The sequence below is a fragment of the Branchiostoma lanceolatum genome, chromosome 8 (genome assembly GCF_035083965.1).
Source record: "Branchiostoma lanceolatum isolate klBraLanc5 chromosome 8, klBraLanc5.hap2, whole genome shotgun sequence".
NCBI classification, from domain to species: domain Eukaryota; kingdom Metazoa; phylum Chordata; class Leptocardii; order Amphioxiformes; family Branchiostomatidae; genus Branchiostoma; species Branchiostoma lanceolatum.
In genome coordinates, this window is record NC_089729.1 from 12,710,338 (window position 1) to 12,735,361 (window position 25,024).

The window sequence follows — 25,024 nt, forward strand, 5'->3', positions numbered from 1 at the left end:
TGCCACTACATTAGGAACATCCTCACTAGATAGCTTTAATTTAAACAACTCTTACAGTTAGATGTGCAAAAGCTAGGTGTGACAGGTTGTTCAATTTAATATAACCACCTGCTGCTGCGCCGCATGCCTGCCAAGCTGGTGTGTTTAATAAGTCAAAGGGCGGTTATACCGGCTATATAGATACAGATGCAGATTATATAATAGATAGACATGTATAATATGTAGAAATGGTGGGAATGGGAAATCATGTTTAGATCAGAAACAAACTAATGGTTTAAGAAGGTCTCTGTAATAACCTCTGCTGTTCTTCTTGTCCAGAACAAGACCAAGGCTTGGACGTGCTGTCCACCATCATCGCACGCCAGAAACAACTCGGACAGGCCATAGGGGACGAGGTGGACCTTCAAAACGGTTGGTCACTGAACTTTATTTCTTCACTTTGGCAGATAAAATGACCAATGAGAGGTAATCCAATTAGACTGACAACCAATCAGAAAACTTTAAGTAAACTTTGATTAACTAAATTCATTAACATTGATCCGCTGGGTTACATAAATCTGCCACTTTGAAAAACAGTGTGTTTAAGAGATCTATAGTGCCACACCCCCCAGGTATGCACTGTTCAGATATACAGGAGTGCATTATACTGGGAGACGTTGGGTTGGAGATCTGTTAATGGACATATCTCTTCATGGTGGCGGAATTATGTACCCTGGTGGAATCATCTTGTATTGGTGAATTATTAGGTAATAGAACAATTCAGAAACAATTCTTCTGTGTAAAAGCTCAAATCATGATGTGCAACAGACAAATCATTGTTTCGGTCACCTGGTCCACTCCCAGTAAGGGTAGTGGTAAATCCCTGCAGTACTGCTTTTCTTCACAAGGTGTCTCTTCTAGGCTGCTACATGTACTGAGTCCCAAGCTTTTGGGAAAATGGGGTTATCATACCTTACCATAGAGTTGATCTCACAGAAATGTATTAGTGTTAAGATTATGATTCTGACAATCAATGTACCTTAGTTATTATTTATCATCTAGGACATAGACTGTGAAAAACTTTTGGAAACGAAAAAATTCTATGTGTTCAATATGGTCCAGATCTGCAGTAGGATTAATATCTGTAATTTCAAATACAGAGGAAAAGTTGGACTAACCCAATTTTTTTTACTTTAGCAGTCTTTGTGATGGAATAAATGAGTGGCCTTGTGTGCAGTTTGTAGCGCCCCCAGTCTCTTTTAAGAATGGTTGTAAGTCCCTGATGTCTATATGTGGATTATTTCTCTCTTGAAAAAAATGCTGGTTAAAAGAAATTGCAGGTTAAAAGAAATTGCCTCTGTGTCCAAAATGTTCTTTTAGTTGACACTTTGGAGGTTAGAAAAAGTTGCATCTGTGTCCAATTTCTTTTTACTTAACACTTTGGAAGTTAAAAAAATTGCGTGTCTGTGATTTATTTTTTACATGACACTTTGGAGCTTAAAAAGATTTGCCTCTGTGTCCGAGATTTTTTTTACTTAAAACTTTGTAGGTTAAAAATTTAATTGTGTCCATATTTTTTTTTTTACTCCATTCGACACTTTGGAGGTTAAAAGATTTGCCTCTGTGTCAGAGATTTGTTTTTTACTTGATACTTTGGAGGTTAAAAAATGTTGCCTCTGTGTCTGAGATTTGTTTTTTACTTGACACTTTGTAGGTAAGAATTTTTTTCTGCTCAAACCTTTAGAGGTTATTGGACATCCAAGTCTTTTGTTGAGATCAGTTGCTATTCCAGTCGCGGAGACATTTTGGCCGGGAAACAAGACTTCTAGTTTCCTAGAATCCCCTCCACCGCACCACACATGTTGCATGTGACCCGGCAGTGTCCTAGCTGAGGGAAGGGTGAAAAGGGCCCTTTGTCATTTCACAAACGTCTCAACTATGCCAGCCAGAGTGTGGAAACGTCATTGTGTGTCGATCGAGCGTGTCCGAAAGAGCAGTCGTTGATTACTCTTCCCATAAGTCGCTGTGACAGATTTATTTCTCTGGGTCGCGGCGTTTAGGTGGCAAGCACGCCACGGGATTGTTGTTACGAAAGAACTGTGGCATTTTAATCAAGATGAGATGGGTTAAGGACAAGGAATTCTGTTAGTAGAGTCGTACAAGTTCATGCAGAACAATTTCTATCTCTCTGTAGTGGGTTGTTAATCCACTGTGCCTATAGGGTACGGTATTGGAAGATGGATCCGATCCCTCTTCCACCGCCTTTTACCTCCCCAACCAAAGTCAGGTACCCATTTTACACCTGGGTGGAGTGAGGAAAGTCTCGTAAAATGCTTTAATTTCCAAAGGACACAACGTCAGAAATTGAACCCATAACCTCTCGATCCGTGTGTGAAATCTAGTACGTCATTTATCTCAGACAAAGTTAAAGTTAGTGGGGAGGGACCGGTTAATGGACCTGCGCACAAAGCCCAGTTTGCATGTCCACGTTATTTTTCTTGTTATTATTTTTGAGAATTTTTTCCTGGTGAAATCTTTGGTCAATTTTGGCCAGTTTTCAGGCAGGGGGACCAGACATGTGTTTAATTTTCAAATCCAGAAAGAAATTGTGACCTTTGACCTTTGTTGTGGTATAGAATTGCATCATTTGGGAGGGGATTTTCCCCTACTAGACCAGCGATTCTCAGCTGCAGGGGGTAAGATCAGGGTTTGTTTACGTTCAAACACGTCTAGTGCATTAGAATGCAGGAGTCGAACCCCGGCTTTTTCCAAAAACGGCAACTAGACATGTTTAGCTGTCCAGTGGATGGAAGTTTTTGGACATTGAAATACTGTTAAGTGTACTTTGAAGCCTGTTTTTGTTCCTTGTTTTGTATATAATCTGATGGAAGTCTCTTCAACTGCTCCCTCCCCTAGTGTAATTGGTAACTTCATTGTTGTAGTTCTTAAATTAAAACTTAAGGCATATTGTATTAGGACATGATTATTTGGTATCTACAGAACGATATTATGATTTCTGACAATTAGCAATATTTTAAGTATTACAGAAAAAAGGTACAGTGTTTCAAGGCCTGCAAACAGGGAGGGGGGGTTGTCAATTGACCTGTTTTCAAATAGAAGTTCAAGACAATAGCTTACAGTCTTACAGCGGAATACCTAGTGAGATAAGGTCAGTTCGGGTGACTTTTGGATGACTTTTGCCAGCTGTCCCCTACAGTACACAACCCCTTTAGGACAACTTTGTATAGAACTCTAAGTCTGATTAAGTAACACATGACTCACTAGAAAGACTAGGTTGACTTGACATCAGGGTTCTAGCTGGTGCATTTTAGCGTAACGGCCCACCATGCTTTAATTTGTGACTACCACGCTAAATTAGTAGATTAATTAACTATATTATTTGATAAACTATTATATTGATTTTCAACTAGCGTAATGGTACTTTGCAAGAATTTACGTGTCTTATAGATTATAAATATAATGTGAAAAATTGTTGACATGATCCTCCAAACTGACCAAAAAATCCTTCTTATAACATCAAGAAATTAGTTTTTATCTCACATTTTCAAAATCTTTTCACTATCGAAGGGCCAAGACCCCCTTTTCCACTATATTCAATGAACATAGACACCAAGTACACACCTAATGCTATAAAACATCTCTATACCGGTACACCTTTATACAGGTACTACCTGTACACACCTGTCCTCTATACAGGTACTACCTGTACTGTACACACCTGTCCTCTATACAGGTACATGTACTACCTGTACACACCTGTCCTCTATACAGGTACTACCTGTACACACCTGTCCTCTATACATGCCATAACTTCTCAGCGGTAAATGATAGGGATTTCATACTTGTGACGTGTAAGTTAGTCACATTACCTTGCAAAGATTATGTAAATTTAGAAGTCATTAGCATAAAATATACAAAAGCTGTGAATATTTCATAGAGATTTGAGCTCGCCGAATTTCAGTTTTTGTTATTTTGGTATGAAATGCTGAAAAAGGTTATGACTCAAATGAGGTCATCATTATTTGCATAATAACCATGTAACATCATCTCAAATATGATCCTCTGTGCAGAAAGTTTTGAGCACTGCATTGTAAAAATAGCATTAAGTATCTGAATTACCTTTTCCTTGTTCCTTTTCACAATACTGCTCCTGGCAGGACACTTTAAGAGAATCTTAACCCCTCTATACACGCTGAGAAACCCCCTTTATCTTTACACTGATAGACCCCCACTCCACAGACGCCCCAGAGTTCAAGTTACCGAACATATTTGCCTCGGTCGGAGAGTGACCAGTTGTACTTGATCAAGCAGGCTCGCTGCGGAGCTATCTATTTATCATCAACAAGATACAATGTAGTCAAAACACGGGCTTGTTAAGCACTACTAAATAAGGGGCTCAGCTTTGATTAGGTGTCCGTTATCACGGTGGGAAATTGTTTAGCCCCAAAGCAAGGTGAAAGGGAGGTAACTTAAGGAAGTGTCTTCCTGTTATGAGTCGTGATAGCACGTTCTCGGACAAAGTAGTGTCAAGCCGTTGAAGGTTCTGCTAAGCTGTTCTAATCCCCCCAAGGATAAGGAACAGGGGAGGGATTAGGTCCGTGCCAAAGGAAATAGGTTGACGCGTTGGCTGTGTGTTCGGCGTTTCCGCCTCGTGTGCGAAGATTGATCGACTGTGTCTTTGGAATGCGCCACAGTTTTAAAGATGGATTAGTCGCAAGAAAGGATCTCTTGGCAAACTGGGGAATAAAAAAGTTTCCACACGATCTTATGGCAGTTACACAAAATTGATCGACTGTATCTTTGGAATTCGCCACAGTTTAAAAGACAGATTAGTCGGAAGAAAGGATCTCATGGAATTAAAAAAAAATTCCACGCGATCTTACTACGCTCATTTTATTTTCCGTCACTGATGAAAGATGTCGGATGGACATCTGAAACGTCTGATATTTTCATTTTGTAATTCAGTGGTATAGGTTGAATCAAAATCTCATTCTTCAATTCCTGGATAACACATATTTACAAATGTGCTTACTATACTCATTTCGCTGTCTCAGAAAACTATTCCCGTTGCCTTGACGCATCTGTGTTACACTGCAATGTCACCGTGTTACCGTGTCTACTTAATTAGCAAACACTTACCAGGGTTCTGACACTATTTTTATGCCTGGACGTATTTGCTCGCTCATTTACCCATTTGATACATCTGTTTCAGTTTGAAGTGTTTGGGATTATGTGGCATTAGCAGGATTTGAAATTTTGCTGATGGAATGGTTGGTAACCTTAGAGATGTGGCTGTAGTAGAAGCATGCAGGGTTAACGTTTGAGTTTGTAGGTGTTTTGTGCTTCAATATTGTTCACAGGAAGTTAAGCCCTGTCCTCCCCCATTTCAGGCAAACATCGGAGCGTTTGACGGACAAATTTGCCCAACACGCGGGCTTCCGTTTCGAACATGTGGCCCGTCACTCACACACACAATGGCTCCTCACACCTCTGACGAGGCACGCGGCGATGTTTGTCTCACCTGGGCGGCCCATACACACCTGTACAATCCAAACGTCATCCCCGACACATGTGTGGCTACGCCTACGACAACTCCCGTACATTGTTGCTAAATTGGTTGTAGTGTACCTGTCATTTCAAGAGCCCCTGAGAAACAATAGACGCTTGTGACGGTCCTTTCTCGGTTTTATTAAAACCAACACCTGGCCTGTGATGAAGTAGGATTGCTTTACTAAATACTTGACCTTGCGACTTTGGGCCATTTGGAGTCAAATTCTTGGTTTCACGTTCTTCCAGGAAATAGCAAGACTGAGGTATTAAACAAAAAAGTAATGGAAGGCATTTTAACTGCAAATTTTTTTTTGAGTAAGTTTGTTATGTTACAACTTTTTGAAAGAAGGGGGGGGGCTGTTACCAAACTGTAATAATAATGCCTTACCAATTTCAATTTCTTAGTTTTTGATTTCTCCACTTTTTTCTTTATGAAAAACTGAGACAGAGATTTCAGATAAAAAGTAGTGGAAGGCAAACCACAAAATAGAATGTATAGAAAATCTTTTAGTAAGTTTGCTATGCCACAACCCATTTTTTTATATAGGAGGGGGAAGGGGTAAGTAGCAAACTGTACCAATTTGATTTCTTGGTTGTCTGATTCTCTGCTTAACTTTTTCTCTTGATTAAGAAAGCAGGACAGAGATTTTTGATAAAAAGTAATACTAATAGACAGCAAACCACAGAATAAGATCTTATTAAAAAAAATCCCATTTACCCTTCAGGGTATGAATGAAATCACATTGCTGTTGCCTAACAGAGCTCCTTAAGTCAACATAGCCTTTAAGATCAAGGACAGGTTTGCTTACCCAGGTGATCATTTCTTCAAGACGTGATATTGTACTGTATGAATGGAATTTATTCCTTACAACGATTGCACTTGAACCTACCTTTGAATTTTGTAAAGACAGACTTTATACGTCATGTCATTTTCTGTCTACAAAGGTTCCTGGTATGTTTTTCTTGACAAGAAAAGACGGCTGGTAAGTGGGGTAGACAAATAAGGAGGATATAGTACCTATTCTTGTCTTAAACAACACACCTGCACACACACTTTGATAGAGATGGATTTGACAGGTGGCACACAATCTTGCCACTGACGTAATTTTTAAGTGTCAACAGTTTCACAGGGCAAAGTTCCTTCTGGCAACAATTGATAAGATTTCTATTTTCATAGATTCTTAAGTACTGTTACTGTAATTCTTGTTTATTTCACGGTAACTTTATGTTCACTGTTTTCACGGTCACCTCTGTGCCGTGAACTTATCATGACCGCGAAAAAAACTGCAGTAATTTAAGATTCGTTCTTTAAATCAGTTGCCGCCACCCTGAAGTTAAAGTTCAGTGAAAATGTCCACTTTCCTTACACCGTGAGATTTTGCTACTGTGACGATTAAGTGATTACAATACTCCAAGTCAAGTCAAGGCCTTTATTTTACTTTCTAAGACAAAGAGAATTAGCCTGGAAAATATATTGTGTTACTTGTAGCCCATAGTAGTTAAATTACTTTATGTCTTTTTATAGTTTATGTACAATGTATACTGATCAGAAGATTACACTTAGTAAGCATTCTAAGAGCCATCTACAACTGGCATTCTCAGAACTTAAGTAAGTAATAAAGGACATTCTCAGAACAACTGCCATTCTTAGAGATACTGACAACTGACATTCTCAGAACCTATAACTGTACAACAGATAATCTTAGTAGAAATGTACTACTTGCAACTAGTGCCATTTGAAGTGAGTTTTGAATTGGAAAAATATGGCTAATATTGATTATAGTTGAAAAAGTTCTGACTTTGTTTTGTTCTAACAGTATTTCAGGAGTTTAGTTTGGAAAAACTGCTGGTTTTCTGTATAAACTTCCCCGTCCAAATCCGCTTGAACCTGTTGATCCCCACTTGTAACAGTCAAGTACCTTTTGTGGAGAGGAGGGGTAGAGAAAACACACCTGGCAATTGCAACAGCTCTCCTTCAAAACCCTTATGTTACTGTAACACTAGTCTCTCACAAGACTAAATACATGGGCTATAGGGAGAATATTTGCCAGGAGGGTATGGCCACCATAGGATATCATTTGCAGGCGCTCCGAGGGGGAACTGTTAACCTTAGGCCACACCAATTTTATTTGTTGATTCTCAGATTTTTTCAGAAAAAAATTGGAGCGACAGGATGAAAAAAATAAAAATTGAATTTTTTTTCAAATAGTCTGGGGTGAAGATAATTAACATAAAGAATAAGAGGATTATTCAAGTTTCAACTATGTATGGCTCATTTTATGCAATGAACCCCTATCTTTGATCTAGTACTATAACTTCAGTAACAAAATTACCATTTGTTATATAGTATATTGATTGATATTGAGAAATAGTTTTAATAAATGAAAAATTATAACTTATGATAAAATGTCAACACACTTTTTAGGTACATGTATGTGCAGGCCTTTATAATGTATTTTGGTGGCTATTGAGTTTTACAACTGAACAAATAGTAAAATCATGAGTGAAAATTTGTGAATGTGAATAGTGGTCCAATTTTCTTTGTCTTTTTTTTCAAAATGGAAAAAAACAGGAGAGGCGTTTCCGAGAAGCAAAAAAAAAAAAATTGGTGTGGCCTAACCATAGACTGACTCTCCTGGTCAATTATTTCTTTTCATACCAAATTCTATAATCCATACCCGTATATAGGAAGGCCTGGTGGAGACTAGTGTAACACCAACATTGATTCGTTATTGAAGTAGATGTGGTCGCCAAAGGAAAGAAAAAAATTCAGCTTCACCAAGAATACAAACTCACCATCTATTGTTATGTAAGGCCTGGCCAATGTATATTTGTGGTTCTTGGGTATTGAAAAAAAAGAAGAAAATTCTTGTTCACATTCAGGCTGCTTTAAATTTTTTTTTCTGTCCTAATACTCTTGTTTGGGAGCCCATCTTGTTAATTTTTGTTGTTAAATCTTTCATTTTAAGCTTAAAAAATATGATCTCATCAATTTCATGTCATGAAGTTTACATTTGGTGGGGAAGGCGGGGTGAATTATTTGTCCGTTCCCACAAGCAAATTTCTGTCCCGGAATAAAGGGACGGCTTTTGGAGACAGCCCTGGTTGCAACAATCTCAATTTGTAACCCTGATAAAATGAAAATTTTAAAGTAAATAGGCCAATTGAAGATGAAAACAGAGGGCTGGGAAGAAGGATTAAAAGTTAAATCTGATTAGTATATCCACTCCCTGTAACTCACCATCTTTTCAGATTCAGTTTTCATGGTGATATTCCAGCATAATAATCGTTTCATTCAAGAACAAACAAATAAAATCGGTGTAGCGTAAATATACAAAAATATCAATGAGAAATTCTGCCAATATTGTTGGAACAACAAAGCAGAATTTATTTAGAAAAGTTTGATCACATCATTTCTTGATTCGTTGCCATCTCAAACTCCGAAAAAATATAAAAAGAGAATTCATTGGAAAATTCCCCTTATTTGTATCCTCTTCTATTCTGATATATACTCAGTGCAGGTATTTCCAGGTACGAAATAATTTGTAATTCTGAGTCATCTTCACCTTTCACCCTACATCTTTAAGAGTCTTTAATAAGATGATTAAGGGGAAGGAGTGGACATGCACCAGAGACTTAAACACGCTTCCTCAAGACACAAAGAATGTTTGTCTAAGACAGTGTTTGGGGATAAATACCCCCCAACGTCACCCGAAGGTCCGAGGAGGAAAAATCTGTCTTTGATGTTTCTAATGCTTTATTTACACAAGTATCTGCGATGGTGTTCGCTCTGAAAGGTTAATGGAGTAGACGCAAGATGGGAACAAAACTGTCAAAACAGGGCAGTACTTTCCCCCGAGTACGTAAGGGGCCGGCATGCCCCTTTTACGAAAGTCGTAGTCAAGCTATACCATAATTTTTTTGAAAACTTTTTAATCCCCGCCATTTATATTGAGATGGCCACATTTTGCATAATCGACTTCCTGAATTTAGCATAATCCGTAGGCAGTCCTACTGAACAAAATATTTTTCGGGATCCCCCCATGTAGGCCCTCAAGTAGGTAGTCGTGTCTTGACCCCTAACTGTTGTTGTGTGCCATACCTGGTTGCTAAGATAATCATTCGAGGTTGTATCTTGTTGCGAAGTGGCCTTTCCATGTATCGAAGTGGCATTTCTAACAGTATGCATCGAGGCTTCCAGTAGTCGCTTGCTGAAGGTCATGTACCTCTTGAAGTATTGTGTAGAAAGGTCAGGCCACACAAATTTAATTGGTTGAAAATAGTCAGATCAAAATTTTTTTCCCAGTCCTCTGATTTTGTCTCTCGCTCACAATTTTTGCCAGCGAAATCTATTGGTGTGGCCTTAATCATGATTAGGGTGCAGCAAGTCTTCTCTCCAGCAGGACTGCATTGTGATGTTTTTAACTCATTTGTAAGAGGAATATAAAGTGGGATTCAAGTTTTCCTCCAAGTCCTCTGTTTTCATTTTGTCATCTTGATCTAATTTTCATTTTAAGTTGTCCGAAAACCACAGGAATGAACTTGCGTGGCCTTAGTTATAGTGCAACAAGTCTATAACCGTTGTGTAAATTGAGGTCGTTTGCCTTTTTTATGTTACAGGAATATGAAGTCAGATTCAAATTTTCATCCTGCTACAATTGTTATATTAAAACGTACGAGAATCACAGAAATGAACTTGTGTGGCCTACAATCATGGTTGGGGCTTAGTAAGTCTCTGAGTCAGCGAGCAGAATGGCATCGTGATGGATTTTTTAGAGGAATATAAGGCAGATTTAAATTTACCACTTGCTCAAATTGTTACATTGATCCAAGAACCACAGGAATGACTTGATTTGGCGTACAATCACGGTTAGGGCGCAGCAAGTCTCAGAGTCATCCAGCAGAACTGTATAGTGAGGCAGTGTTTGTTGAGAAGTCTCCCCCCATCCCCATTGCCGGAGGCTGTGATGGACAGGGGTTAATGTACAGGGCTGACAGATACAAACCACACATCACCCGGCCCACCGTCCAACCAGCAACAAAACATGACATATCAGCTCTTCAAACAACGTCTGTGTAGCACCAAGTGCCTAACTACACTGTAAATCAGTGCTAATCTAATCAATGGTTTTAACACATTGGGGTTGGGAGTATGGAGGCTTGAGGCTGGACTTTAGAATAGGGGACAGCCGGAGGGTTATAGTTAGGGTAAGGGTTAGGGATAGGGGGTGTCAGAAATAGGGGTGTTGGAAAATAGGGATGTGTCAGAACCTACTAGTAGTTACTCAAGCAACGGGATAGAAACGTTCAGACCAGACTTCTAGCCAGCACCCGTCATTCATTCCATCATTTGACGGCAATTTTGTTGCATATGATTTTTAGACCAGTCTTCAACCTTGACTGACAAAAATTCATGAGTAAAGATGTAAAAACGATAGAAATTTGTGCAAAGTGACAGAAAAAAGAAGACTTTTTGTAGAATCTTTCCGTCGATGGAAATTGGGATGATGGAAAAAAATTCAAGCTACTGTAGCTAGAACCCTATGTCAGACGTTTCGGGTAGCATCCACTGCCTGTGCTTTCCGCACGTACTATTAGGGATATAGGGCACATAGGGCTGTCGGAATGTTCCACTAGGTCTGTAACCTTTAAAACGAGGTCATTCCATTTTCAGAGATCCCCCCAGACCCATTCTCAATTTGATGACAGATTTTGCTGAATTGTCACTTAGCTCCTTTACTTTAGAATCCATTTAACAATTCTGTTGTTTTCTTGCAACCCCCTTTTTAGGATTTGTGTGACAATTTGTATGTGCACTGACTTCTTGAACCTTCAAGAGATTAGACATTCAAGTGTATAGTAATCTTTTTCTCTGTTATATTCTTATTGAAAAGTTTCTACATTAAAATCAACATTAAGAAAAAGTTCAAAGGGCATGTGCTTTTATGGCTCGTTGGCCCAACTGTTTGTCACAGAAAAAAGGTAAATTTGTTATTTGTATATTATACTATAAACAGTAACAAGATTTTGCAAAATCGGTAAGTATAAAGAGGGTACATGATTGTTTAAAGCATCATTTATTTGACTGAATTCTGCTGCATATGATAGAAAATTTCAGTCAACCTTGACAGACAAAAATCCATGAGTAAAGATGTCAAAATGTCAAAATTTGAATAAATTGATAGAAGTTTGTACAAGGTGACAGAAAAAGAAGACTCTTTGTAGGATCTTTCTGTCAATGGGAATTGGGATGATGGAAAAAAATTTTAAGCTAGATATTGCAATATTGCAATCTGGCAAAAGCAGACATTTTATATTAGACCAATTATAATAAATTAATCTTTTAATTACCTAAAAACTGTGAAAAGCTGTGTGCTTAAGCACCTTAGCAGCTGTAACAGAGAAATTGTCAAAAGTTCAGAAATTGAAATAATCACATAACCATGGACTTGAAGGCATGACTATTTTCTTGTTCTTTTCTAAGCTGGTATTAGATACTGGGCAAATCCGCCAGTTTCTTAGTCATTTAGTACATCATGCATATAGTCTGGGCATTTTTCTTCTGTCTTCAAGTAACTTCCTCTGTGGATCTGTTTTCATTTTGGTGACACTAGCACCCCTTGTCGCAAGTGTCCACACAGAATCTGTCAGCTTGGTTCTGAACCCTTTCCAGTTTATATTTGTCTTTTTTCTTATTTATATAATTCCACCAGGGTACATAATTCCGCCGCCCTGGACAAATACGTCCAAACAGATCTCCAACTCAACGTCCCCCAGTATAATGTACTCCTGTATATATTAACTGTGCATACCTGGGGGATGCTGCACTAGAGATCTCTCAAACTCGCTGCCTTTCAAAGTGGCGGATTTATGTAACCCGGCAGATTAATGTATTACTAAAAGGAGGTTAGATCTTTGTTCATTTTGGTGACACTAGCACCCCTGTCATAGTTGTTCATGCGGAATTTGGCGACTTGGTTCTTTACCCTTTTCAGTTTATAGCTGTCTTTCTTTGTAATACAGTAATTCTTGTTTCTTTCACTGGAACTTTATGTTCACGGTTTTCACGGTCACCTCTGTACCGTGAACTTATCATCAAGAAAAATTGTTGTTATTATTTATAATTCCTTCACACATCCATTCTGTAAATCACTTGCCACCACCGTGAAGTTAAAGTTCAGTGAAAATGTCCATTTTCCTTACTCTGTGAAATTTTGCTATCGTGAAGATAAAGTGAATTACAGTATATGGATCCCATACTGTTGCAGCATATTCAAGGTTTGGTCTTACTAGTGTGTGCAAGTGGTTTTCCCCTTGTCGGGACGTTGGCGACACATCAACTATCTCATAAGGAACACAAACAATTTGTCCGCCACGGTCTCTGCCATTATCAACAAACAAAACGTTCCTGACGTGACGCGTTCTTCCTCCCGTTCCGCAGAGTTAATTGATGACATCCAAGGCGGGGTCCAGAAGACCGACGCCAGACTGTTGAAGGAAACGAGACACGTCAAAATCGTGGACAAGAAGTCGGCCAACTGTGGTGAGTAATGTTCTTGTGCGCTGACTTACCCAGCTACTTCTGAGAAAACGTGTGATTCATCCGGATCAATATTTAGTAGGGGATTGGTTTTAGTAAACTTTGTGGAAACCACAAATTTGTCGTTGATGTTGAAAACAGTTGTTGTACGTGTCCGCTGTCGCTTTTTTTTCTTCTCAAATTTTGCAGTGTCATTCTTTGCATGGTAGTTACAACTTTATGATATGTTGTAGAATGTTTCTTTTTCAATGATTTCAAATTGATACATTTGGACCAATATTTCTTGGGGGGGTGGTTCTAGTTAACTTCGTGGGAACAACAAATTCGTCGTTAAAGTTGAAAACAGTTGTTGTACACATATCCGCTGTTTTTTTTCTCTCAAATTTTGCAGTGTCATTCTTTGCGTAGTAGTACCTTACAACTTTTTTATATGTTTCTTTTTCACTTGTTTCCGATTTGAAATTGTCAGATGTCCTAAAAAGTTCCCAGTTGTGCTTATTTTTTTGTTATTGCACTGGTCAAACCTGTCTATATATGAAATGGCCACTAAATGAACTTGAAGAAAATGATGGCTACTACAGACAAGATTCTCAATGGTAAAATCAATCTAAGCCTTAGGGACCACCAAAAATTATTTTCACAATGTCCAGTTGGTTCTTAAATATGTAGTGGTGGTCACTAGTACAGGTTTGACTGTCATTTTCTCTTTAAAAAAAGAAGATATTTGATGCGATATTAGCCCAGCCATTTATTTTGTTCGTAATCATTGCCCACAGACAGAATCAGCACATTGACTATTACACCTACATGTTAACATTGTTAACATTTCCTTTCAAATTTGTTTTCGTTTTTCTGACCAATGCAGCTAGATGTGCTATTTGTGACTGTATTTCTGTGTACTATTAGACAAAGTGTGTTAGTCCTTGTTAGCTTTATCTTCTTAGAGAAGTGGTATACAACTGAGGTTTTCCTTCATGGAACATCTTTAATCGTGAACAACTTGTCTTGCTCACATCTCCAATCTCTCTTCTTTGTCCTTTCCTACTATACTTCTTCTATAGGAGGGAGAAACTCTGACGGAGGTGTGTACTAATTGTTCTAGGGGGGAGGGGGGCATTCCACCTTCCGTCTTGCTTCATTTGAAATTTCAATACTCACTTCTCTCATTCACACACTCATTGACCTATGCTTACTTGTCTAGTAACTGACATCGCTGTACAAAAGTTTTTGACAGTATTGTATGGGGCAACCTTCAGTGCCTATTGTTTTGTGTAGGGATGGCTGTGGCGATCATACATCAGTGCCTGGTATTTTTTTTACAGGAATGATTGTGGTGATTGTGTTACTTCTGATTGCCATTGTGGTGGTGGCCTGTATTCCAAAGTAGCCTGACTACTGGGGCTCAAGAAAGAACTTTAGGTAAGCCTTGAGTCGTACATTCAGTATTTCTTTTTAATAAAACATGTGATATGAAGCAAACTTCAACCCCAACCTGTGACTGCATGTAATATGTTCTATTCAATTAGTCTACCGGTAAAAACAAGCATTTTGATTAGCTGCATTGTACTACACAATTTAAATCAAATTGAATGTTCCTCTATCTCTCTCAGTTACCTATGTCACATGTTTGAGAGTCCTATCATGGAATACTGCAGATCTATAAATTGTATTGGTAATTATGCAAGTTGGATCCTGATTTGCATGATTAGCATCTAATTATGTCAAGCATCACTCAAGCTGTCTACGTACGAAAAATCATAACGATCTGTCAATCCCTTCTTGAGTTATTCTCTTTCAAAGTCTCAAAATCGTCCACCTACCAAATATTACAAAGATTCATCTACAACCTCTCCAGTTCTACTGTCCACAACAAGGCCGTGTTGATTTGATTATATGGATGACATCCGCGTGCACATCAATATTTGTCTATTTCCAACAACAACAAAACGTTTTTTGTCATACTGTAGATTTTAAAAAGCAGCTGCAAAATGAGAAAATACATGCTGTAAATTGCAAAAGAATATTTCGGAAAATGGATACTAATGCGGTAGAATGCAAAAGTCAATTCCAAAGTCAAAGAAGAACTTTTGAAAGAACAAAAATAAATAAAAAATCTTTATTTCGGTATGCCATATTCCTGTCTGACCATGTAGATTTCATAATGAAGGCAACTTTTTTTTGGCCAAACTTTTTTTTCGCACACTCACAACAGTTTTGTGGTTCCCAAAGGATGTCATCCATGTAATCAAATCAACATGGCCTAAATAGCACACACACAAATGGCAACGAAAATCTAACCTGTTGGTGAAGGTAATGAAATATGATTTTGTATCTTTACTTTCAGAGGGCGAGGCCCAGCAATCCATCTGTGATCAGTCTGCTCCGATGTCCCAGGTAACTTGACACAACACACTTGTTCCTTGGACAAACCCAACAATACCCCAAATAACAGTTACTCAATCAACTGGATTATGATTTTGGAAACGGTCAGACGTTTCAAGTTATGTAGCATCCACTACTTTTCGTCAGTGACTCTGAGTGAGATTTGTTGAACAGCAGGTTTTAACCACAAACTATTACAAAACCCAACAATATGTGCAACTTTCACCAACAGCAATCAAGCTGTATTTGCATTTGGATCCTTGATGCCAGTACCGTAACAAATCTTTTCCAGCCTCTGTGATACAGTTCTGTAATTAGTTTGTAGTAGTGTGGCAGCCAGGTACCATTGTTTTATGTCAGACAATTTTAGTAATAAGTAGTGACATAGAACAACAGGTTATGCTTTAGGTTCGATCATTTACACTGTACTGTTTAGAATAAGTAATTTATTTGCCAGTTTTTAACCTTCTCCCTGCTGCCTATACTGTAACCATTAGAGAACGGGGTGCCAAACGGCTACTTCAGTGTGGTAAAGGTTAAAAATAGTTTGACTGTCACTTTGGGGTAAGGAATGATTGCTACCCGGTTTAAATAATGATATGTACACCCTTCTCCCTTGCAGTAAAGCACCGATAGGTACATGTTTGTTGTCTATTCTGGTGAAACAGTGCAAACATGGTTGATGTTTTTGAACTTGGACTATTCAACCTGGCATATGATACCAAAACTGAGTGTCAGAATTGTCAAAATCTCTTGATCATTTGTCATTCCATTATATATATAATTAGTGGATTTGACAGCAGTGAGTGTTGGATTCAAACCCTGCTACCCTGAATGATATTAACAAGGTATCTTACGATAGTTTGTCAGCATCTGTCCATGAGATAATGCATTCTTCAACTGTATGTAGGACCATCCATATAGACTTTTATCAACAGTGCCACAAAACTTATTAAAATCGTCTAAAAATGCCTACCAATTTTTATGATGTTTTTTACTTATTTTCCAGTTTTGTGTCTTTGAGTGACATTGTCCCAAATCACAACAAGTCCTTTGAAATGTGCCTGACAAAAATTGTAGGGAATAGAGTTTCAGAATCTGATGGTTACCCGTTATTAAAGAATTCTAAAATGGTCTGAGAAGCATTTTATATTTCAAGAAAAAAATCCTTTTGAACGTGAGCCATCAACTCCCCAAAACATGTACAGTCAAAACTGCCCAAGAAGACCACTCAGGGGATCAATAGAATCTGGCCTATGTGGACAGGTGGTCACTATAGACAGGATTCTTAATGCTTGCGTCAATGGCCAGGTGATCCTTATGTAGAGGTGGTCACTTGTACAGGTTTGAGTGTAACTTCAATACCTTGGCCCCCATATGTTGATTCTTTCTTGACCCAACTACATCATGTATGCAACTTTCTTCTGTTTCTATCTCAAATTTTGGACACTGAGTGACATCATTCTTTCCATCGCCATTCAAATAGGAGGTAACCCTCATTAGCATAACAGCTGCTGCAGCTAATCTGCATTTTTCACCACCCACTTTGAAATGGTTTAGTTGTCGGTAAGGTGCATGAGTATTGTACATTGTATCTCATTGCATTTCTTGCTCTTTAAAACCACATTAGATTCAACTTCTTTGCTCATTTGGAGTCGTGGTCCAAGGCAAAATTTGGTCACTGTTGTTTTTATTCCCTATCTTTTTATTTGATTGAATTTGAAAGAGGAATGATGTTCTTTTGAATCCAGAAAAGCATTTCAACTTAGAGTGCTTGATATGTTATAATGATTATAATCATTGTGGTTATTATAGAAAATAGAATATACCATGATGGTGTACTAAAATCAGTCCTAGACATAAAGTCGACACAATCCATTGCAATCTTGTACATAAATTTACATTTAATAGTTCTGAATCCATTGTTTTTTGGTTAGTTTGTACAGAATCCACAGTTATATTAGAATGAACAAACACGTCACTGACAATGAAAAGACTTTTGTCCCCCTAGCAGCCTTTCAGTCTCTTATCTCACTGGCAAAACCAACGAACGCCTAAAGCAAGGGGCAAATACTGATGGAGATACAATTTCTCCTCACCCATCATTTAATAATAGACAGGATCTTTTACAGTGACAACATTTTTTTTATAGAATATTATACCCCCCGTTTCGGGGGCGATAAGATGTAATAAATAGCGAGTATAGCGTTTATCTACGCACTACGAATTGGCAACAAGAATGAGGAGCAAAAATACCACATGTACACGACTCTCGCTAGCCTATAGAACTTGTGTAAACGTTACAAGCCTCAGCTTTGTACATGACGTCAAGCCACTGACACACACATCCATCGATATACGTACTTACACGTCGCAAGTTGTCTATTTTGTCATTAGTACGATACAAATAAAACAAGAATTATTGCTCAATGGTAGCATCTGAATTACTTGTTATTATTTCTTCATATTATAAATATTCCTTACTCTAGTTTTTACTTAGCCATCATCAGTTACATCCTTCCTTGTCTTCATGGATCCAACCTCAAGAATAATTACAGCTAGAAAAACGCCTCTGCCCAAAAGGTGTCGCCAAAAAAAAGTATTTTTATAATTATAGTGTTTTTGTTTAGAATTGTATGGCACTGGACATGGTTTATTTAATACGAAATAAAATTGAGCACATGCTGAAAAAAAAGTTGTTGGATTTGATGCAACAATAGCCAGAACAGTGCCTGATGAATATATAAAAAAAGTATTTCAAACAAGCGGTAAAGATGTGAAAAATAGGAAAAATTACTTAAAGGTTTCGAAAAACTGCTGCGGAATAATGTTTGTTGTCCCAACATCTAATCGTGGCTTCGTCCTGTTCATGCTAGACATTGGCATATACCTTCCACTAGATTCTTTTCGTGCAGCTTTTAACTACTCTGATATGTTCCAACAAAAAAAAGAGAACAACATAAAAAGGGAAACAGTTCCCTGTGTTTTGTTGTTGACAACACTTTTGACCATGGCCTTGTGTTGTCCTATTTCTGCAGAATCTGTCAATCCAGTCCGAGAGTTCTGCTGTATAATCCGCTGTACGTGTGTGAAGTTCTGACATGTGTGCCATACACACTGGTCCTATCCAGTCAGGTTTTTATAATGTCCAAGAGAAAAATAAAAACGTTTCCACATGGCATGAAGGTTGAATCAACATTTGCCATCTTTCTGGCGCCTCTGGTGGCGCCGCAGTCTCTTCCCCCATCTGTTTCGCCAGGGTATGGCCGTACTTCTGTAGTCCAGCGTCAGGCCCTCTCTGTTGTTGTCCCTGTCCACCGAGCCCATCAGCAAATATTTGCGCCCGAGTCGCAGCTTGGGACACTTGCACTGCAGGTCGGACTGACGCACGTACATGTACTGGTCTCCGCGCCGTAGTTTCAGGCTCTGCTCGCGTTTGAATATAGTCCCAACATTTATGGTGAACTTTGTCCATTCCCCTAGGATCTCCCTTGACAATATGCTGCACTGGATGACTGTGAATAGAACACAGACAAAACACATGGTTAGACACAATATCATCGCAACATTTCATTTTATTCTACCTTATAGTTCTTTTTTTGCAATGTTTTCCAAAGAGGATGGCTTCCACAAATATGGCGGCTGAAAATAGATACAGACAAACCATGGTAAAAATTTGGCGCTGGCGCCATGGGGCCAGTTGAGGGTTAGATGGGTCTTCGGAGAATCCGAACATTTTGAGCAATGATCGGACTGCGCAGGCATCCTTGGCATATGGGACATGTACAGCCCCTGCCATGGACTCGTAAATCTACCCCAATTACATCTTCTCCAAATATTTTGGTAATTGTTCACCCTCCCTCCCGCACGCGTTTTATCAAGAATGAAAATGAAATGAAGATCTCTCCCCCCGGGCTGAATCTTGTGTTACATCTTTGGACGTGTAAACAGGAAAGGCTCGGGCATCAGACAAGCTAGTATATCAGTGTCCATTGTAGAATGTTCTACTTGCTTGTTAAGTGTTGGGCAGACAGATTGTGTGGTGTGGTGACTTGTCATCTGTCAGGACTATGTGTTGTGCCAGCCTTGACCAAACAATGCCCCCCCTCCCCCTTTACTACTTTTTAAGACAAGGGCGGTGGTGTGTCATAGAGTAAGATTTGAACTTAAGATTAATGGCAAATAGTTCTCACTGGCACCGACAATTCTACTAAGGCTTCAAAACAGGAATTTTCAAGAAAGCGTTGTATGCGTTGTGCCAGCCTTGACCAAACAATGCCTCCCTCACCCCTTACTACTTTCTAAGACAAGGGCTCTGCCGCGCTGGTGTGTCGCAGAGTTAGATTTGATCTTCCAGTTTAGGACGCTAATGTGAATGGCAAATATTCGTCACTGGCACCTACAGGTATACTATAAGAAGGCTTCAAAATATAAATTTTCAACAAAACAATGTATACGTTTCACAAGCTTGACCAAACAATGCCCATCTTCCACTTTCTGAGCATACTCAAAGACAAGGGTCACAGACTGAGTAAGATTTGAACTTCAAGGTTTACGCTTAAATATGAATAGCAGATACTTCTCACTGGCTCCGATAATTCTACTAAGCTTAAAAATATAAATTTTCAACAAAGCATAGTCAGCCTAACTTTATTGCAAAGTCTGTTGCCAGAAGGCTTATTGCAAGAATACATGGAAATGAGATAATGATCATAATAAGGTATAGTTTACACAATAATGAAATAAACACAAAGTGAAATGAAAGTCATCAGCTTGCGCTACATCTAATCTAAACAGTTGTTATTGGTTTTTTTTTTTGTGTTTAGTGGAATATGAAATTCCTGACGTTTTGGGAGATATATGCATTGGGTGGTGTTAACATAACATGTCATCTGTTGATGGAATCAGTTAAGCTATGCACTGTGACATAATGAGAAAGATTTTCTGAAAACAATGATGAGGAAAACACATGAGGTAAAAATGCTGGTCAGTACTTACCATAGCCTGACTTGCAGTAGTTTTTCCTGTTGACTTTCTTTTCACCCAGGCATTCTGGACACCGTTCACCTTTTTGTACAAAGAAAGAAAATAGTTTTCAGAACAAATTCAAGCTACAATTTCAATCTTTTCCCTAGGAGCTTCTCAGAACTACACTATAACACATGGTATTATTTTTTGCTAACTGCAAACAATTAAGATAACATGGCATTGAACATGCCGTGGGGAATTTCAGAAATCTTGAAATCTTTCGTGCTGGCCATAATATTTTGACCAGATCGGAACACTGTGTATATGCTACTGTCACTTTCAAGGTAGCTTTCTTTTACGTTGTGATGTTTTCTTCAGTTATTTTAGACATCTTGAAATTTTTCATGCTGGTCATAATATTTTGACCAGATTGGAACTGATGTGTACATTCAACTGACATTTTCAAGGCAGTTTTCTTGTGCTTGATCCTGATGGTTTCTTGATCAGTTAGTTTGTTAAGGCATTGTGTTCTCTTACTGACCAATTGTACTGTAGTTACAAATTCAACATCTTTTAATTGCTATATAATATTAATTAACCTGCAAAGAGTTGTAATAAAGATGCTCGAAAACAGCTGGATTTGTTGATGTTGCACTAATAAATCTTCCTCTTAATTGTAATGTCTGGATTCTAACTTGAAGTAATTTAATATTGGGCTTAAAGTTATGTACATTAGCATCTAAAGCTATGAAAAAGCAAATGTATCATAGATTTTGGTTTTTGCCTTACCCCATAATCAATACAAATTTGGTTCCAAACAAGATGCTTGAATTTTTGGAAATAATGTTGTAACAGGAATTGAAGTGAAAAAATAAGGTATCACAATCAAATGATACAGTCTTTTATTGTATTCAACAAGTGCAGATAGTGATGCTGGTGTGGTAGCCAATAATAGTATCACTGCAACTACATTCAAGGCTACCACACTAGTGTCGCTTCTACAACTACACTCAAAGCATTGTCAGAAGGGACTGAAATTTCTTGTTTTTTTACAATAAATCTTTTGAAAATCAATGCGCATCCATGCTATGGCCATATCCAATATAACAAGACAAGATAGTCACATACCAGGCTTGGGATAGGTTGGGCTGGGCACACTTGTTGGCCCTCTCGGTATCTCTGTTGAAAAAAAGATGAGAAGGGAATGATAGTAACTTTATTGTAACCATTAGTCCTAAAATCCTGTATGCAACGGATACATGTCATTGCATGTTTTGTTCTTTTTTATGCTGCAAAATGGTTTTTCATAACATAAGTAATAAGACAGGTTGCACAGTCTAAGTTCATCCAAACGCTTATTGAAATTTTTCGAAATTTCAAAATCATACGAATGTTGCACTTTGCTTTCTTTTATTATTGATACAATGCTTGGATCGTTGGGTTCAGTGTAACACTTTAATAGTGTTCTTTTTAGTCATATTTACAAAGAATATGAGATAGTGACTGTGCATCCATGGTCTTTCCAACAGTCCTGACTTTGTGCCTTTATGTGGCTAAAGCCCCTGTCACACAGTCAAACAGCTTTGGGCGTAAGGTCGCCTGATTTTTAAATCAATAGAGGGTCTAATCATAATCTACCCTATATTTAATGGTGCTCGGTGACCTGCCAACGTCGGCTGGTCTCTTAGAATCGTGCGTTGATCGAGAGAACACCGGGTGTGTTACTGCTAAAGATTCATTTAGGGGTTGGCTGATTAATTTTCATGCTGTGTGTCAGGGGCTAGACAGTCAAAAATGTTGTGCTCAAATGGCTAAACTCCTTTAGGATTGTCTGTCGAATATTATTAGCACAATCTCACCACATTCGTCATCTGTGTTACTAGACTTGATTCTTTCAAACCCATCACTCTCCACCTTGTGTTTTTGTTTGTCTTGTTCGAGCACGAGAAAAATAAATTCCAAGGTGTGCAAAGGAAAAAAAAATTAACATTCGCTGGGAAAGCTCGTGGCGGTGCCATCCTGTGAGCCAATGGAATTTGACTCTGTTCCCTCCGTACTTTGTAGTGACGGACAAAATACATCGTTGAGTATCCTGTAGGCAGAGATGCGATGGCGGGGAATAAACGCCGGGAAGGAAAAAAAAGGGTGCCGCATCAACACGACAGGGCAGGGAACGAGGTCGTCGGTCTACTGCAAAGCGCAGTTTGAAAACGAAAAAATGGTGATTGGTGGAGATGGCGAAAGGAGATCGGGTGGGGTGGGGAGAAGAGATTTAAGTCTAATGTGCACAGATGAAGGATGGATGCGAGAAATATAGCAAACTTCAACATCGGCCTCCTCATGAGTTACAAATACATGCAGACTCAGGCTTGGTTATGTGAACCATGAACAACCGACAAGCCAAAATCTTCTTGGCATTATTGTCAAATTTTCTTACAAATAGTTCTCTTTAGTTTTAGCCGAGACATTGAAAATGTTTTAAAAATTGTAATCAAAGATGTTGGAGTCTTTTGAACATTGTGAGTTTAAGCAGAGATATCATGAGTCATTCATGGTTCACAACTGAGTGTAAAGCAATGACGGTGCAGGCAGTTCCGCTAACAAGCGAAGCCGCCAGCACGTATGGTTCGAAGGAGAAGAACATACTTATGCAGGGGGCAACGGGCGATCGACTCTGCTGGAAGCCTTTGGCGCAGCGGTTGCAGGTCAGGCCAGTTACGCCATCCTTGCACGGACACTGGCCCGTGGTTTGGTTGCATGTCTTACCGGAGGCCCCCACAAGGTGACAGTCACAGGCTAAACAGACAAGCAGAGGACAGGAGACATGAATACAGGAGTAACACTAGTCTCCAATTTGGTGACACACAGGCTGTTCAGGCCCCCAGGCTCACAGTACATTCACCTCTTGCTGACTCGCTTATGTATTATATGCCACATCAATTTTATGTCTTGATTCTCAGAATTTTGCCGAAAATAATAGAGCAGACGGGCTAAATGAAAATAGGCTGAAATTAGAAAGCATCCTGACATAAACTTCAGTACTGCCAAAGGGTCAACTTATGTTGGGTGAGTGACATTTCAAACAATGAATTTTTGAAGTTCTAAAATGCAATATTGGTCAGTGGGAAAACTTTAACTTCAATTGTTGTTGACAAAGTTTTCAAGTCAAGAGAAAACAAAGTGGAGAGTCCTAGAAGCAAGAAATTAAAGGGGGAATTTGTAATCATTTCAAAGATCTTTGAAAAACGTCTTCAATGCACAGTTTGAGCCTGGTGGCCCCATACAGACCCTTCATAATGGAACTTCACTATTGCAACTGCCAGTAATCACTGTGAATTACAGTAGAACAACTAAAATCAGTGCCCAGTAACATAACTGTATATTGAGAAGCAGTTCCTCTTGGACACTCTGATATCAGTAATTATTAAAGTCGATGGTTACATTTTTTCTGTCAGTCTTTGTAATCAATGCACAGAAAGGTTACAAATAGTAATTCTACCACTATTTTTAACTAACAAATGTTAGACTTGTTTTAGCTGTTGAAATTCTAGACTTTACCAGGTTACTGTTACTGATTTAGTACTAGGATCAGGAACATTCAGTAGTCAGCACCCTTGAAAACGGCATGGGTTGGTGAGTTTGCCCCAGTTTTCAGACCACTGTTAATTAATTGGCTATTTCCTGTCCTTGTCCCGATAGGATTAGAACTGTCTACATGAGATCAGGGCTCACTCCAGCGTTCGTCCTTCCGCCCCTAAACAGAATTTTCCTGCTCCTGTGCGAACAAGAATTTCAACTATTCCGTTCCCCTTGGCTGACAAAAATTGAAACTTTGCGACATTTTCGTGGGGCTTCCAAATGTGCCACAAAGCTTGCAGAAAATAAAGACAAAAGCATTTTGAAATGTAACCCTCAATCTACCTCAAAATGCACAAAATAGCCTTTTGCAAGTTCAAAGTCTTTGCTGGACGGAGACCTTTGCTGCATCAAACTGAGAGAAAAATTGAAACTTTGCGACAATTTTGTCAGGGTCGCTAAAAGTGCCACAAAACTTGCACCAAAGAAAGATGACAGCATTTTGAAATCAGACCATCAAAATGTGCGAAAAAGCCTTTTACAAGTTCAAAGTCTTTGCTCTTGAAACAAAGACCTTTGCTATATCAAACTGAGAAAAATTGAAACTTTGCAACAATTTCAACTAGTCGCCAAAAGTGCCACAAAACTTGCACAAAATAATGACAAAGGCATTTTGAAATCTAACCCTCAAAATGTGTGAAACAGCCTTTCACAAGTTCAAAGTCTTTGTTCAACAGAGACCTTTGCTGCATCAAACTGAGATGAAAATTGAAACTTTACAACATTTTCGCCAGGTCCCAAAAGTGCCACATAACTTGCACAAAATAAAGATGAAGGTATTTCGAAATCTGTCCATCAAAATGTGTGAAATAGCCTTTGGCAAGTTCAAAGTGTTTTCTCCATAGAGACCTTTACTGTCAAACTGAGCTGAAAATTGGACTTTGCAACATTTTTATCAGGTAGCCAAAAGTGCCACAAAACATGGAAACAGAAAAGATGACAGCATTT

At 38.6% G+C, this 25,024-nt stretch overlaps 2 protein-coding genes across 18 annotated transcripts in view; one reads left to right on the forward strand and one right to left on the reverse strand.

Annotated features, from left to right (window-relative positions):
- Positions 1 to 17,916, forward strand: part of LOC136440115 (syntaxin-8-like) — a 30,496-nt gene extending 12,580 nt beyond the window's left edge. For 3 of the 4 annotated variants that reach the window (XM_066435953.1, XM_066435951.1, XM_066435950.1), the window contains exons 6-10: positions 319 to 411; positions 12,992 to 13,093; positions 14,152 to 14,172; positions 14,413 to 14,509; positions 15,435 to 17,916. In XM_066435953.1, the coding sequence (XP_066292050.1) occupies positions 319 to 411; positions 12,992 to 13,093; positions 14,152 to 14,172; positions 14,413 to 14,477 (281 nt within the window). In that variant the 3' untranslated portion in view covers positions 14,478 to 14,509; positions 15,435 to 17,916. The remainder of the gene's footprint in view (positions 1 to 318; positions 412 to 12,991; positions 13,094 to 14,151; positions 14,173 to 14,412; positions 14,510 to 15,434) is intronic. The other variant, XM_066435952.1, reaches the window with a different exon arrangement.
- LOC136440112 (netrin-1-like) overlaps positions 17,357 to 25,024 on the reverse strand; it is a 48,233-nt gene continuing 40,565 nt past the window's right edge. For 13 of the 14 annotated variants that reach the window (XM_066435947.1, XM_066435949.1, XM_066435948.1 and 10 more), the window contains 4 exons: positions 23,087 to 23,236; positions 21,569 to 21,619; positions 20,471 to 20,539; positions 17,357 to 18,987 (listed from right to left, as the gene is read on the reverse strand). In XM_066435947.1, the coding sequence (XP_066292044.1) occupies positions 18,665 to 18,987; positions 20,471 to 20,539; positions 21,569 to 21,619; positions 23,087 to 23,236 (593 nt within the window). In that variant the 3' untranslated portion in view covers positions 17,357 to 18,664. The remainder of the gene's footprint in view (positions 18,988 to 20,470; positions 20,540 to 21,568; positions 21,620 to 23,086; positions 23,237 to 25,024) is intronic. The other variant, XM_066435937.1, reaches the window with a different exon arrangement.